This window comes from Oncorhynchus nerka, unplaced genomic scaffold, assembly GCF_034236695.1.
Source record: "Oncorhynchus nerka isolate Pitt River unplaced genomic scaffold, Oner_Uvic_2.0 unplaced_scaffold_1688, whole genome shotgun sequence".
Classification (NCBI taxonomy): Eukaryota; Metazoa; Chordata; class Actinopteri; order Salmoniformes; family Salmonidae; genus Oncorhynchus; species Oncorhynchus nerka.
Window position 1 is genome coordinate 1 of NW_027039631.1, and position 15,324 is coordinate 15,324.

Consider the following 15,324-nt stretch of genomic DNA (forward strand, 5'->3'; position numbering starts at 1 on the left):
CTGTTCCCTGTCCCTTGTCTCTGCTGCTACTGGTTGGCTGTACTGGTTGGCTGTACTGCTCTGTTCCCTGTCCCGTCTCTGCTGGTTCATGGCTGCTACTGGTTGGCTGTAGTTGGTTGGTGTCTGGTTCTTGGTGCTGGTGTTTGTGGGTAGATGGGCACCTCAACCCCCCATAACCCCTAACATGAACCTATATGGTACTAAGCCTCTGACTGGGCCTTTTCAGGTCATTTGTATTGATCTGAAAGAAGCTACACACCTAGCCAGCCCTCTTCAACTTCTCCAGTCCTCTCACACCTAGCCAGCCCTCTTCAACTTCTCCAGTCCTCTCACACCTAGCCAGCCCTCTTCAACTTCTCCAGTCCTCTCACACTGACCCAGCCCTCTTCAACTTCTCCAGTCCTCTCACACCTAGCCAGCCCTCTTCAACTTCTCCAGTCCTCTCACACCTAGCCAGCCCTCTTCAACTTCTCCAGTCCTCTCACACCTAGCCAGCCCTCTTCAACTTCTCCAGTCCTCTCACACTGACCCAGCCCTCTTCAACTTCTCCAGTCCTCTCACACCTAGCCAGCCCTCTTCAACTTCTCCAGTCCTCTCACACTGACCCAGCCCTCTTCAACTTCTCCAGTCCTCTCACACTGACCCAGCCCTCTTCAACCTCTCCAGTCCTCTCACACTGACCCAGCCCTCTTCAACCTCTCCAGTCCTCTCACACTGACCCAGCCCTCTCAGATCTAATTCCTAAAGGGTAGAGGTTTAGGTTTGGGAATGTTTGTGTTTTTGCAAGTATGAGGTGTTTGACTCTGTCTGTCCAGGCCTCATGGCAACGTGGAGGAGAGGGTGAGGCAGATGGAGGCCAGCTGGAGGAGAAGAACCAGGAACTGCTCAGGGTAAGACAGATGGGGTCAAAGGTCATCTGGCTGGCAGTCAGTCAGTCTGTGTTGTTGGGCAGACATTGTTTACAGATGTGGTCATTGGACTGTCTTTAATTATCATTGTACTTTCATTGTAGACAATATATTCAATTCTCATTCAAATAAGTCAGTGAAGCCTCATACAACCGAAAGATCCATTAATGAACAGAAAATGGAAAGAAAACAATTAAAATGTGTGTTGTAAAATGTTTCCTGTCATAAAGGAAGCGGTAGTTTTTCCTGCTCTGTCTGGGAGCTCTTCTGACAGGCGGTTGTGAAGGCGCGCCAGAGGGAGAAGATGAACGAGGAGCACAACAGGCGTCTGTCGGAGACGGTGGACAAGCTGCTGTCAGAGTCCAACGAGAGGCTACAGCTTCACCTCAAGGAGAGGATGTCTGCCCTAGAGGACAAGGTGGGTGGGTTAGGCTACAGCTTCACCTCAAGGAGAGGATGTCTGCCCTAGAGGAAAAGGTGGGTGGGTTAGGCTACAGCTTCACCTCAAGGAGAGGATGTCTGCCCTAGAGGAAAAGGCGGGTGGGTTAGGCTACAGCTTCACCTCAAGGAGAGGATGTCTGCCCTAGAGGACAAGGTGGGTGGGTTAGGCTACAGCTTCACCTCAAGGAGAGGATGTCTGCCCTAGAGGACAAGGTGGGTGGGTTAGGCTACAGCTTCACCTCAAGGAGAGGTTGTCTGCCCTAGAGGACAAGGTGGGTGGGTTAGGCTACAGCTTCACCTCAAGGAGAGGATGTCTGCCCTAGAGGAAAAGGTGGGTGGGTTAGGCTACAGCTTAACCTCAAGGAGAGGATGTCTGCCCTAGAGGACAAGGTGGGTGGGTTAGGCTACAGCTTCACCTCAAGGAGAGGATGTCTGCCCTAGAGGACAAGGTGGGTTAGGCTACAGCTTCACCTCAAGGAGAGGATGTCTGCCCTAGAGGACAAGGTGGGTGGGTTAAAGCTTCACCTCAAGGAGAGGATGTCTGCCCTAGAGGACAAGGTGGGTGGGTTAGGGTACAGCTTCACCTCAAGGAGAGGATGTCTGCCCTAGAGGACAAGGTGGGTGGTTAGGTTACAGCTTCACACCTCAAGGAGAGGATGTCTGCCCTAGAGGACAAGGTGGGTGGGTTAGGTTACAGCTTCACCTCAAGGAGAGGATGTCTGCCCTAGAGGACAAGGTGGGGTGGGTTAGGCTACAGCTCACCTCAAGGAGAGGATGTCTGCCCTAGAGGACAAGGTGGGTGGGTTAGGTTACAGCTTCACCTCAAGGAGAGGATGTCTGCCCTAGAGGACAAGGTGGGTGGGTTAGGTTACTGCTTCCCTCAAGGAGAGGATGTCTGCCCTAGAGGACAAGGTGGTGGGTGGGTTACAGCTTCACCTCAAGGAAAGGTTGTCTGCCCTAGAGGACAAGGTGGGTGGGTGGGTTAGGTTACAGCTTCACCTCAAGGAGAGGATGTCTGCCCTAGAGGACAAGGTGGGTGGGTTAGGCTACAGCTTCACCTCAAGGAGAGGATGTCTGCCCTAGAGGACAAGGTGGGTGGGTTAGGCTACAGCTTCACCTCAAGGAGAGGATGTCTGCCCTAGAGGACAAGGTGGGTGGGTAGGGCTAAGCTTCACCTCAAGGAGAGGATGTCTGCCCTAGAGGACAAGGTGGGTGGGTTAAAGCTTCACCTCAAGGAGAGGATGTCTGCCCTAGAGGACAAGGTGGGTGGGTTAGGGTACAGCTTCACCTCAAGGAGAGGATGTCTGCCCTAGAGGACAAGGTGGGTGGGTTAGGTTACAGCTTCACCTCAAGGAGAGGATGTCTGCCCTAGAGGACAAGGTGGGTGGGTTAGGTTACAGCTTCACCTCAAGGAGAGGATGTCTGCCCTAGAGGACAAGGTGGGTGGGTTAGGCTACAGCTTCACCTCAAGGAGAGGATGTCTGCCCTAGAGGACAAGGTGGGTGGGTTAGGTTACAGCTTCACCTCAAGGAGAGGATGTCTGCCCTAGAGGACAAGGTGGGTGGGTTAGGTTACTGCTTCCCCTCAAGGAGAGGATGTCTGCCCTAGAGGACAAGGTGGGTGGGTGGGTTACAGCTTCACCTCAAGGAAAGGTTGTCTGCCCTAGAGGACAAGGTGGGTGGGTGGGTTAGGTTACAGCTTCACCTCAAGGAGAGGATGTCTGCCCTAGAGGACAAGGTGGGTGGGTTAGGCTACAGCTTCACCTCAAGGAGAGGATGTCTGCCCTAGAGGACAAGGTGGGTGGGTTAGGCTACAGCTTCACCTCAAGGAGAGGATGTCTGCCCTAGAGGACAAGGTGGGTGGGTTAAAGCTTCACCTCAAGGAGAGGATGTCTGCCCTAGAGGACAAGGTGGGTGGGTTAAAGCTTCACCTCAAGGAGAGGATGTCTGCCCTAGAGGACAAGGTGGGTGGGTTAGGCTACAGCTTCACCTCAAGGAGAGGATGTCTGCCCTAGAGGACAAGGTGGGTGGGTTAGGTTACAGCTTCACCTCAAGGAGAGGATGTCTGCCCTAGAGGACAAGGTGGGTGGGTTAGGTTACAGCTTCACCTCAAGGGAGAGGATGTCTGCCCTAGAGGACAAGGTGGGTGGGTGGGTTAGGTTACAGCTTCACCTCAAGGAGAGGATGTCTGCCCTAGAGGACAGGGTGGGTGGGTTAGGCTACAGCTTCACCTCAAGGAGAGGATGTCTGCCCTAGAGGACAAGGTGGGTGGGTTAGGTTACAGCTTCACCTCAAGGAGAGGATGTCTGCCCTAGAGGACAAGGTGGGTGGGTGGGTTAGGTTACAGCTTCACCTCAAGGAGAGGATGTCTGCCCTAGAGGACAAGGTGGGTGGGTTAGGCTACAGCTTCACCTCAAGGAGAGGATGTCTGCCCTAGAGGACAAGGTGGGTGGGTGGGTGGGTTAGGTTACAGCTTCACCTCAAGGAGAGGATGTCTGCCCTAGAGGACAAGGTGGGTGGGTGGGTTAAAGCTTCACCTCAAGGAGAGGATGTCTGCCCTAGAGGACAAGGTGGGTGGGTTAGGTTACAGCTTCACCTCAAGGAGAGGATGTCTGCCCTAGAGGATAAGGTGGGTGGGTTAAAGCTTCACCTCAAGGAGAGGATGTCTGCCCTAGAGGACAAGGTGGGTGGGTTAGGCTACAGCTTCACCTCAAGGAGAGGATGTCTGCCCTAGAGGACAAGGTGGGTGGGTTAGGTTACAGCTTCACCTCAAGGAGAGGATGTCTGCCCTAGAGGACAAGGTGGGTGGGTTAGGCTACAGCTTCACCTCAAGGAGAGGATGTCTGCCCTAGAGGACAAGGTGGGTGGGTTAAAGCTTCACCTCAAGGAGAGGATGTCTGCCCTAGAGGACAAGGTGGGTGGGTTAGGCTACAGCTTCACCTCAAGGAGAGGATGTCTGCCCTAGAGGAAAAGGTGGGTGGGTTAGGCTACAGCTTCACCTCAAGGAGAGGATGTCTGCCCTAGAGGACAAGGTGGGTGGGTTAGGCTACAGCTTCACCTCAAGGAGAGGATGTCTGCCCTAGAGGACAAGGTGGGTGGGTTAGGCTACAGCTTCACCTCAAGGAGAGGATGTCTGCCCTAGAGGACAAGGTGGGTGGGTTAGGCTACAGCTTCACCTCAAGGAGAGGTTGTCTGCCCTAGAGGACAAGGTGGGTGGGTTAGGCTACAGCTTCACAAGGAGAGGATGTCTCAAGGAGAGGATGTCTGCCCTAGAGGACAAGGTGGGTGGGTTAGGCTACAGCTTCACCTCAAGGAGAGGATGTCTGCCCTAGAGGACAAGGTGGGTTAGGCTACAGCTTCACCTCAAGGAGAGGATGTCTGCCCTAGAGGACAAGGTGGGTGGGTTAAAGCTTCACCTCAAGGAGAGGATGTCTGCCCTAGAGGACAAGGTGGGTGGGTTAGGGTACAGCTTCACCTCAAGGAGAGGATGTCTGCCCTAGAGGACAAGGTGGGTGGGTTAGGTTACAGCTTCACCTCAAGGAGAGGATGTCTGCCCTAGAGGACAAGGTGGGTGGGTTAGGTTACAGCTTCACCTCAAGGAGAGGATGTCTGCCCTAGAGGACAAGGTGGGTGGGTTAGGCTACAGCTTCACCTCAAGGAGAGGATGTCTGCCCTAGAGGACAAGGTGGGTGGGTTAGGTTACAGCTTCACCTCAAGGAGAGGATGTCTGCCCTAGAGGACAAGGTGGGTGGGTTAGGTTACTGCTTCCCCTCAAGGAGAGGATGTCTGCTCTAGAGGACAAGGTGGGTGGGTGGGTTACAGCTTCACCTCAAGGAGAGGTTGTCTGCCCTAGAGGACAAGGTGGGTGGGTGGGTTAGGTTACAGCTTCACCTCAAGGAGAGGATGTCTGCCCTAGAGGACAAGGTGGGTGGGTTAGGCTACAGCTTCACCCTCAAGGAGAGGATGTCTGCCCTAGAGGACAAGGTGGGTGGGTTAGGTTACAGCTTCACCTCAAGGAGAGGATGTCTGCCCTAGAGGACAAGGTGGGGGTCAAGGAGAGGGTCTTAGAGGACAAGGTGGGTGGGTTACAGCTTCACCTAGAGGACAAGGTGGGTGGGTTAGGCTACAGAGGAGAGGATGTCTGCCCTAGAGGACAAGGTGGGTGGGTTAGGTTACAGCTTCACCTCAAGGAGAGGATGTCTGCCCTAGAGGACAAGGTGGGTGGGTGGGTTAGATGGCCCTACAGCTTCACCTCAAGGAGAGGATGTCTGCCCTAGAGGACAAGGTGGGTGGGTTAGGCTACAGCTTCACCTCAAGGAGAGGATGTCTGCCCTAGAGGACAAGGTGGGTGGGTTAGGTTACAGCTTCACCTCAAGGAGAGGATGTCTGCCCTAGAGGACAAGGTGGGTGGGTTAGGTTACTGCTTCCCCTCAAGGAGAGGATGTCTGCCCTAGAGGACAAGGTGGGTGGGTGGGTTACAGCTTCACCTCAAGGAGAGGTTGTCTGCCCTAGAGGACAAGGTGGGTGGGTGGGTTAGGTTACAGCTTCACCTCAAGGAGAGGATGTCTGCCCTAGAGGACAAGGTGGGTGGGTTAGGCTACAGCTTCACCTCAAGGAGAGGATGTCTGCCCTAGAGGACAAGGTGGGTGGGTTAGGCTACAGCTTCACCTCAAGGAGAGGATGTCTGCCCTAGAGGACAAGGTGGGTGGGTTAAAGCTTCACCTCAAGGAGAGGATGTCTGCCCTAGAGGACAAGGTGGGTGGGTTAAAGCTTCACCTCAAGGAGAGGATGTCTGCCCTAGAGGACAAGGTGGGTGGGTTAGGCTACAGCTTCACCTCAAGGAGAGGATGTCTGCCCTAGAGGACAAGGTGGGTGGGTTAGGTTACAGCTTCACCTCAAGGAGAGGATGTCTGCCCTAGAGGACAAGGTGGGTGGGTTAGGTTACAGCTTCACCTCAAGGAGAGGATGTCTGCCCTAGAGGACAAGGTGGGTGGGTGGGTTAGGTTACAGCTTCACCTCAAGGAGAGGATGTCTGCCCTAGAGGACAGGGTGGGTGGGTTAGGCTACAGCTTCACCTCAAGGAGAGGATGTCTGCCCTAGAGGACAAGGTGGGTGGGTTAGGTTACAGCTTCACCTCAAGGAGAGGATGTCTGCCCTAGAGGACAAGGTGGGTGGGTGGGTTAGGTTACAGCTTCACCTCAAGGAGAGGATGTCTGCCCTAGAGGACAAGGTGGGTGGGTTAGGCTACAGCTTCACCTCAAGGAGAGGATGTCTGCCCTAGAGGACAAGGTGGGTGGGTGGGTGGGTTAGGTTACAGCTTCACCTCAAGGAGAGGATGTCTGCCCTAGAGGACAAGGTGGGTGGGTTAAAGCTTCACCTCAAGGAGAGGATGTCTGCCCTAGAGGACAAGGTGGGTGGGTTAGGTTACAGCTTCACCTCAAGGAGAGGATGTCTGCCCTAGAGGATAAGGTGGGTGGGTTAAAGCTTCACCTCAAGGAGAGGATGTCTGCCCTAGAGGACAAGGTGGGTGGGTTAGGCTACAGCTTCACCTCAAGGAGAGGATGTCTGCCCTAGAGGACAAGGTGGGTGGGTTAGGCTACAGCTTCACCTCAAGGAGAGGATGTCTGCCCTAGAGGACAAGGTGGGTGGGTTAAAGCTTCACCTCAAGGAGAGGATGTCTGCCCTAGAGGACAAGGTGGGTGGGTTAGGCTACAGCTTCACCTCAAGGAGAGGATGTCTGCCCTAGAGGACAAGGTGGGTGGGTTAGGCTACAGCTTCACCTCAAGGAGAGGATGTCTGCCCTAGAGGACAAGGTGGGTGGGTTAGGTTACAGCTTCACCTCAAGGAGAGGTTGTCTGCCCTAGAGGACAAGGTGGGTGGGTGGGTTAGGTTACAGCTTCACCTCAAGGAGAGGATGTCTGCCCTAGAGGACAAGGTGGGTGGGTGGGTTAAAGCTTCACCTCAAGGAGAGGATGTCTGCCCTAGAGGACAAGGTGGGTGGGTTAGGTTACAGCTTCACCTCAAGGAGAGGATGTCTGCCCTAGAGGATAAGGTGGGTGGGTTAAAGCTTCACCTCAAGGAGAGGATGTCTGCCCTAGAGGACAAGGTGGGTGGGTTAGGCTACAGCTTCACCTCAAGGAGAGGATGTCTGCCCTAGAGGACAAGGTGGGTGGGTTAGGTTACAGCTTCACCTCAAGGAGAGGATGTCTGCCCTAGAGGACAAGGTGGGTGGGTTAGGTTACAGCTTCACCTCAAGGAGAGGATGTCTGCCCTAGAGGACAAGGTGGGTGGGTGGGTTAGGTTACAGCTTCACCTCAAGGAGAGGATGTCTGCCCTAGAGGACAAGGTGGGTGGGTTAGGCTACAGCTTCACCTCAAGGAGAGGATGTCTGCCCTAGAGGACAAGGTGGGTGGGTTAGGCTACAGCTTCACCTCAAGGAGAGGATGTCTGCCCTAGAGGACAAGGTGGGTGGGTTAAAGCTTCACCTCAAGGAGAGGATGTCTGCCCTAGAGGACAAGGTGGGTGGGTTAGGCTACAGCTTCACCTCAAGGAGAGGATGTCTGCCCTAGAGGACAAGGTGGGTGGGTTAGGTTACAGCTTCACCTCAAGGAGAGGATGTCTGCCCTAGAGGACAAGGTGGGTGGGTTAGGTTACAGCTTCACCTCAAGGAGAGGATGTCTGCCCTAGAGGACAAGGTGGGTGGGTGGGTTAGGTTACAGCTTCACCTCAAGGAGAGGATGTCTGCCCTAGAGGACAAGGTGGGTGGGTTAGGCTACAGCTTCACCTCAAGGAGAGGATGTCTGCCCTAGAGGACAAGGTGGGTGGGTGGGTTAAAGCTTCACCTCAAGGAGAGGATGTCTGCCCTAGAGGACAAGGTGGGTGGGTTAGGCTACAGCTTCACCTCAAGGAGAGGATGTCTGCCCTAGAGGAAAAGGTGGGTGGGTTAGGCTACAGCTTCACCTCAAGGAGAGGATGTCTGCCCTAGAGGAAAAGGTGGGTGGGTTAGGCTACAGCTTCACCTCAAGGAGAGGATGTCTGCCCTAGAGGACAAGGTGGGTGGGTTAGGTTACAGCTGGGACAATGCTGTGCTGATTCTCCATGTGCTGTCTGTCCTCCACCAGAACGGCCTGATCAGAGATCTGGAGCACAGTAAGAAGCTGGTTGAGGAAACGCACCATGAGAAGGTAAGGACTGTTGACTCTGGATGCTGTCTCCTCTGAACAACTGGAGAGTTGGCATCACTGTGTTTGGATTCTCATTGCCAATGAGACTCCTCATGTCTGTCTTTCTCCCCTCTTCTCCCTCTCTTCCTACCCCCTTCTCCCCCTCACCTCTCCCTCCTCTCTACCTCCTTGCCTCTTTTCCTACTCCCTCCCTCTCCTCCCTCCCTCTCCCCTCCTTCCCCTCTCTTCCTATCCCGTCCTTCCCTCTCTTCCTATCCCCTCCTTCCCTCTCTTCCTATCCCCTCCTTCCCTCTCTTCCTATCCCCTCCTCTCTCCCTGGTTCCCTCTCTTCCTACCCTCTCCCTCCCTCCCGCTCTCCTTCCTTCCTCTTCCTATCCCCTCCTTCCCTCTCTTCCTCCTTCAGGAGCAGCTATTGATCCAGATTGAGACGATGCGGGCGGAGAACGAGCAAGGCAGGAACAGGAGCAACTCACTGCTGCACCATGGGTAAAATAATCAGCTTTCTCATTGGCCGCACTGGACTCTGGCCCACACATGATTGGCCAGTGCTCTGGCCTCTGTCCACCTCTTCTTTGTGATTGATCTTTTTTTGTGTGTGTGTTGCGTGTCTGTCCTTGTGTGTGTGATGTGTGTGATGTATGTGTGTGTGTGATGTGTGTGTGTGATGTGTGTGGTGTGTGTGTGATGTATGTGTGTATGTGTGTGTGATGTATGTGCGCTCTCAGGCGGTCTCACCAAGGCAGCACCCCAGACTTCCGGTACCCGGTGTCGGCCTCCTCCATGATGGACAGCCACTCGGACCACTACGGCAGCGCGCTGGTGCTGAGGCGGCCCCAGAAGGGGCGTCTCGCCGCGCTACGGGACGAACCCTCCAAGGTGAACCCCCGAGGCCGTGTGTGTCCTAGTGAGGGACAGTTTAAATGGAATATTGACAGCTGGTGTCTGTCTGGTGGATCTAGATACTGATGTTCCAGATCATTCAGCTCAGATATCTATTGTCTGTGTTGAAGTCATCTCCGGCCTACAAACTGTTGTTTGTCTCCTTCCCTGTCATTTGTTCTGTATCTGATGGTTCTCTCTCTCTCTCTCTCTCATATATATATTTGTTCTGTATCTGATGGTGTTTTTCTCTCTCTGCTTCCTCTCTGGACATCAGAGACATGTAAGTCATAGTGAAGACAACCATAATAATGAGAGGTTGATTTGATCGTGTTGGTCTGTAGTCATTGCTGTGGAGTGTTTTACAGAGCATGGCTGAAAGGTATCCTGGACTCTCTGATACGGTTAGGGCTAACTTTCTCTGTAACCTTTCCCTCCCTCCCTCCCAAATACTCCCTCCCTCCCTCTCCCTTTCTCCCCCCCTTCTCTCCTCAGGTCCAGACTCTGAATGAACAGGAGTGGGAGCGCGTGCAGCAGGCTAATGTTCTGGCCAACGTTGCTCAGGCGTTTGAGTCTGACCTGGAGACGTCAGACCTGGAGGACGATGAGCGCGAGACCATCTTCAGCTCCGTGGACCTGCTGTCCCCTGCCGGCCAGGCTGACGCTCAGACCCTGGCCCTCATGCTGCAGGAGCAGCTGGACGCCATCAACAACGAGATCAGGTACACACACACACACACCCCTACTATCAACATGTTGGATGTATTTCAACATCATTCTGGAGATTCATTCTAGTAATCTGATGAGCAACATTTTCCTTTTTTTATTTTAGAGAAAACAAGGAGATGCTAGCACTAACATCTCGCTCTCCCTCTCCTCGCTCTCCCTCTCCTCGCTCTCCCTCTCCTCGCTCTCCCTCTCCTCGCTCTCCCTCTCCTCGCTCTCCCTCTCCTCGCTCTCCCTCGCCTCGTTCTCGCTCTCCCTCTCCTCGCTCTCCCTCTCCTCGCTCTCCCTCGCCTCGTTCTCCCTCTCCTCGCTCCTCTCCTCGCTCCCTCTCCTCGCTCTCCCTCTCTCGCTTCTCCTCTCCCGCTCGCTCTCCCCGTCTCTTCGCTCGCTCTCCCCGTCTCTCCTCTCGCCGCTCTCCCCCCGTCTCTCCTCTCCCTTCTCCCTCCCCCCCGTCTCTCCTCCCCCCGTCTCTCCTCTCCCTTCTCTCCCCCACCCCTCCAGGATGATTCAGGAGGAGAAGGAGAACACAGCCATGCTGGCAGAGGAGATGGAGAGCCGTGTGGGCAGCGGGGACAGCCTGGGGGCCAGCCGCTTCCGCTCCATGAGCTCCATCCCCCCCTCCTCCATGGGGGGCTCGTCGCCCCCCGGCTCAGGCTCCTCCACACCGCGACGCATCCCCAACCGCAGCCCCAACCGAGAGGTGGACCGCATGGGAGTCATGACCCTGGTGAGAGAGAGACCTATGCCCTTGTGGAGATCTGAGAGGATTTGATTGGTGGAAGTTCCAACTAGCCTATCAGAGAACAAGTGGGGCTCTCATCATATTACCGACGCTTGTTATATCCTCTGTTCTCCACAAGGGCGTAGGGTTTAGGGTGCAGGGCGTAGGGTTTAGAGGGGATTTGAGATTGGGCCCTACACTCCATCCATCATCAGTCTCCTTTTACTCATTCAGCTTCAGTCCATCCATGTTGATCAACCAGCTCCTCTTTCTTCCTCTCTGAAACAAGCAGCCTTTCAATCATCCTCCCCTAGAATGACCTCGTCCTCCCCTAGAATGACCTCGCCCTCCCCTAGAATGACCTCGCCTCCCTAGGATGACCTCGCCTCCCTAGGATGACCTCGCCCTCCCTAGGATGACCTCCCCTAGAATGACCTCGCCTCCCCTAGAATGACCTCGCCCTCCCCTAGGATGACCTCGCCCTCCCCTAGAATGACCTCGCCTCCCCTAGGATGACCTCGCCCTCCCCTAGGATGACCTCGCCTCCCTAGGATGACCTCGCCCTCCCTAGGATGACCTCGTCCTCCCCTAGAATGACCTCGCCCTCCCCTAGAATGACCTCGCCCTCCCCTAGGATGACCTCGCCCTCCCCTAGAATGACCTCGCCCTCCCCTAGGATGACCTCGCCCTCCCCTAGGATGACCTCGCCCTACCCTAGGATGACCTCGCCCTCCCCTAGGATGACCTCGCCCTCCCCTAGGATGACCTAGTCTTCCTTCTCTTGTCTATCTCATCTCTGCTCTCTCTCTCTCCATTCCTTTAGCTTCACTAACTGTCATGTGTCATTATTGGATCATAATACCATCCCCTGTTCATACTAGTCCACAGGAGATCTGTGTTGTCACATCTGTGTCTGTTAGAATCAAATGTTTTCCTCTGTTCAGTGTTTCTGACACGTTCATGGAACTAACTACTAGTTTGGCGTTTTGTATTTGGTAGGTGACGTGTGTGTAATCTGTACCTGTGTTCCCCCAGCACTACCTCTATAACCCCTATGTGATCCAGAGGTCCCTGTCCCACCAGCAGACAGTAGCTTACCTGCCCTACCCTGCTGCTAGCATTAGCTTACCTGCCCCCCTGCCTGTAGCTATGCTCCATGCTACTTCCAGGTATCACACCCCTACCGTCGTCCCTCTCTTCCCCAGGCAGGGTTCAGTCAGCCTGGGGTCGCACTCACACACACACCGCCCCTGTCCCACGGTCCATCTGTGGGGCCACACAGTAATCACTAGCTGTTCACTAGCCTCCCATGGAGGGTTTTGAAGTTGTCCTAGAATGCTGGGCCCCATTGACTTCAGAAAAAGATCAGGCAGGTAGCTTAACCAATGAAGATGCAGAGCAAATGTAAAAACTCTGTTTGGCTGTTAGCTCATCACACGCCAGACAGAATGGCTGTTGATTTTGATATCAGTTAAAGTAGAGCCTTGTTGTGCTCAATTCAGACTTCATTTCAGACACGACAGAGTTAAATGAAGTCTTTTCCCCTCAGCTTGATTAAGTTCTGCGTTTGAGTTCTGTCCACCCCCCCCCTTTCCTGGTTCTCTTATCTCTTCCTGTGTTCGGAGCAGGACGAGGAGAACCTTCCGTGGAAATATGTGCTGCTACTCCATTTGTTTATTTACTCTAGAGATGCCAAGCTGGAGAAAAGGCATGCAGGGGCACATCAACCCTGGCTGCCTCATTCCCCTGTCACATGACACGAGTCCCATATCCCTGGCTGCCTCAATCCCTTGTCACATGACACGAATCCCATATCCCTGGCTGCCTCACTCCCCTGTCACATGACACGAGTCCCATATCCATTTCTGCCTCAATCCCCTGTCACATGACACGAGTCAAATATTATTACCACAGTCCTAGGTTGTGTTCAGTAGGGCACATCGTGGCAAAACATTTCAACATTGGACACGTTGATGCTGGTTTTCTTCATGTTGTGCCCCCTGAACACTACCCAGGTCCCGATCCTTTAGGTTAACAGTCCTGATCCTTTAGGTAAACAGTCCCGATCCTTTAGGTAAACAGTCCCGATCCTTTAGGTAAACAGTCCCGATCCTTTAGGTAAACAGTCCCGATCCTTTAGGTAAACAGTCTGTTGTGTGTTTCATTTTCTGTATCAACTTAAACCAATTAATACTCAAATGGGTTTTTTAAGAACACCCATGTGTGAGGGCACGGTCGCTGTGTGAGGGCACGGTCGCTGTGTGAGGGCACGGTCGCTGTGTGAGGGCACGGTCGCTGTGTGAGGGCACGGTCGCTGTGTGAGAGCACGGTCGCTGTGTGAGGGCGACCCCATAAAGCAGTAGCTCAGCCATTAGCTACGAGCAGACTGAACCCCTCCCCCTCCCGGAGTGTGTTTTGCAGTGGTTTCACTCTGCTCCCTCCTCTGATCTTTGACCTCAGTGTGATTTCCCCAGATTTCAGACTGTGTATGTTTGAATGTGGACAGACTACAGTAGAGTGATGTAGTAATGTAGGGTGGTGGTAGGGGGGAGACAGTAGAGTGATGTAGTAATGTAGGGGGAGACAGTAGAGTGATGTAGGGGGGGACAGTGGAGTGATGTAGTAATGTAGGGGGAGACAGTAGAGTGATGTGGGGGGACAGTGGAGTGATGTAGTAATGTAGGGGGAGACAGTAGAGTGATGTAGTAATGTAGGGTGGTGGTAGGGGGGGAGACAGTAGAGTGATGTAGTAATGCAGGGTGGTGGTAGGAGGAGACAGTAGAGTGATGTAGGGGGGACAGTGGAGTGATGTAGTAATGTAGGGGGAGACAGTAGAGTGATGTAGGGGGACAGTGGAGTGATGTAGTAATGTAGGGGGAGACAGTAGAGTGATGTAGTAATGCAGGGTGGTGGTAGGAGGAGACAGTAGAGTGATGTAGTAATGCAGGGTGGTGGTAGGAGGAGACTGTAGAGTGATGTTGTAATGCAGGGTGGTAGGAGGAGACAGTAGAGTGATGTAGTAATGCAGGGTGGTGGTGGTGGGGGGCGACAGTAGAGTGATGTAGGGGGACAGTGGAGTGATGTAGTAATGTAGGGGGAGACAGTAGAGTGATGTAGTAATGCAGTGTGGTGGTAGGGGGAGACAATAGAGTGATGTAGTAATGCAGGGTGGTGGTAGGGGGGAGACAATAGAGTGATGTAGTAATGCAGGGTGGTGGTAGGAGGAGACAGTAGAGTGATGTAGGGTGGTGGTAGGGGGGTGGAGACAGTAGAGTGATGTAGTAATGTAGGGTGGTGGTAGGAGGAGACAGTAGAGTAATGTAGTAAAGCAGGGTGGTAGGAGGAGACAGTAGAGTGATGTAGTAATGCAGGGTGGTGGGTGGGGAGACAGTAGAGTGATGTAGGGTGGTGGGTGGGGAGACAGTAGAGTGATGTAGTAATGTAGGGTGGTGGTAGGGGGGAGACAGTAGAGTGATGTAGTAATGCAGGGTGGTGGTAGGGGGGAGACAGTAGAGTGATGTAGTAATGCAGGGTGGTGGGTGGGGAGACAGTAGAGTGATGTAGTAATGTAGGGTGGTGGTAGGGGGGTGGAGGCAGTAGAGTGATGTAGTAATGCAGGGTGGTGGTAGGAGGAGACAGTAGAGTGATGTAGTAATGCAGGGTGGTGGTAGGAGGAGACAGTAGAGTGATGTAGTAATGCAGGGTGGTGGTAGGAGGAGACAGTAGAGTGATGTAGTAATGCAGGGTGGTGGTAGGAGGAGACAGTAGAGTGATGTAGTAATGCAGGGGTGGTGGTAGGAGGAGACAGTAGAGTGATGTAGTAATGCAGGGTGGTGGTAGTAGGGGGGGGACAGTAGAGTGATGTAGTAATGCAGGGGAGACAGTGGAGTGATGTAGGGGGGACAGTGGAGTAATGTAGGGGGAGACAGAGAGTGATGTAGGGGGACAGTGGAGTGATGTAGTAATGTAGGGGAGACAGTAGAGTGATGTAGTAATGCAGGGTGGTGGTAGGAGGAGACAGTAGAGTGATGTAGTAATGCAGGGTGGTAGGAGGAGACAGTAGAGTGATGTAGTAATGTAGGGTGGTGTTAGGGGGGAGGAGACAGTAGAGTGATGTAGTAATGCAGGGTGGTGGTAGGGGGGAGACAGTAGAGTGATGTAGTAATGCAGGGTGGTGGTAGGAGGAGACAGTAGAGTGATGTAGTAATGCAGGGTGGTGGTAGGGGGGAGACAATAGAGTGATGTAGGGTGGTGGGTGGGGAGACAGTAGAGTGATGTAGTAATGCAGGGTGGTGGTAGGGGGGACAGTAGAGTGATGTTGTAATGCAGGGTGGTGGTAGGAGGAGACAGTAGAGTGATGTTGTAATGCAGGGTGGTGGTAGGAGGAGACAGTAGAGTGATGTAGTAATGCAGGGTGGTGGGTGGGGAGACAGTAGAGTGATGTAGGGTGGTGGGTGGGGAGACAG

The 15,324-nt window shown here is 53.8% G+C and overlaps 1 protein-coding gene across 1 annotated transcript in view; it reads left to right on the forward strand.

Moving 5' to 3' along the window:
• Positions 1-815: 815 nt before the first annotated feature.
• Positions 816-15,324, forward strand: part of LOC115126579 (liprin-alpha-1-like) — a gene marked incomplete at its 5' end in the record, with an annotated part of 39,393 nt that continues 24,884 nt past the window's right edge. The window contains 8 exon segments of the mRNA XM_065015115.1: positions 816-853; positions 856-890; positions 1,195-1,326; positions 8,470-8,532; positions 8,936-9,018; positions 9,258-9,408; positions 9,907-10,133; positions 10,639-10,864. Of these exon segments, the coding sequence (XP_064871187.1) occupies positions 816-853; positions 856-890; positions 1,195-1,326; positions 8,470-8,532; positions 8,936-9,018; positions 9,258-9,408; positions 9,907-10,133; positions 10,639-10,864 (955 nt within the window).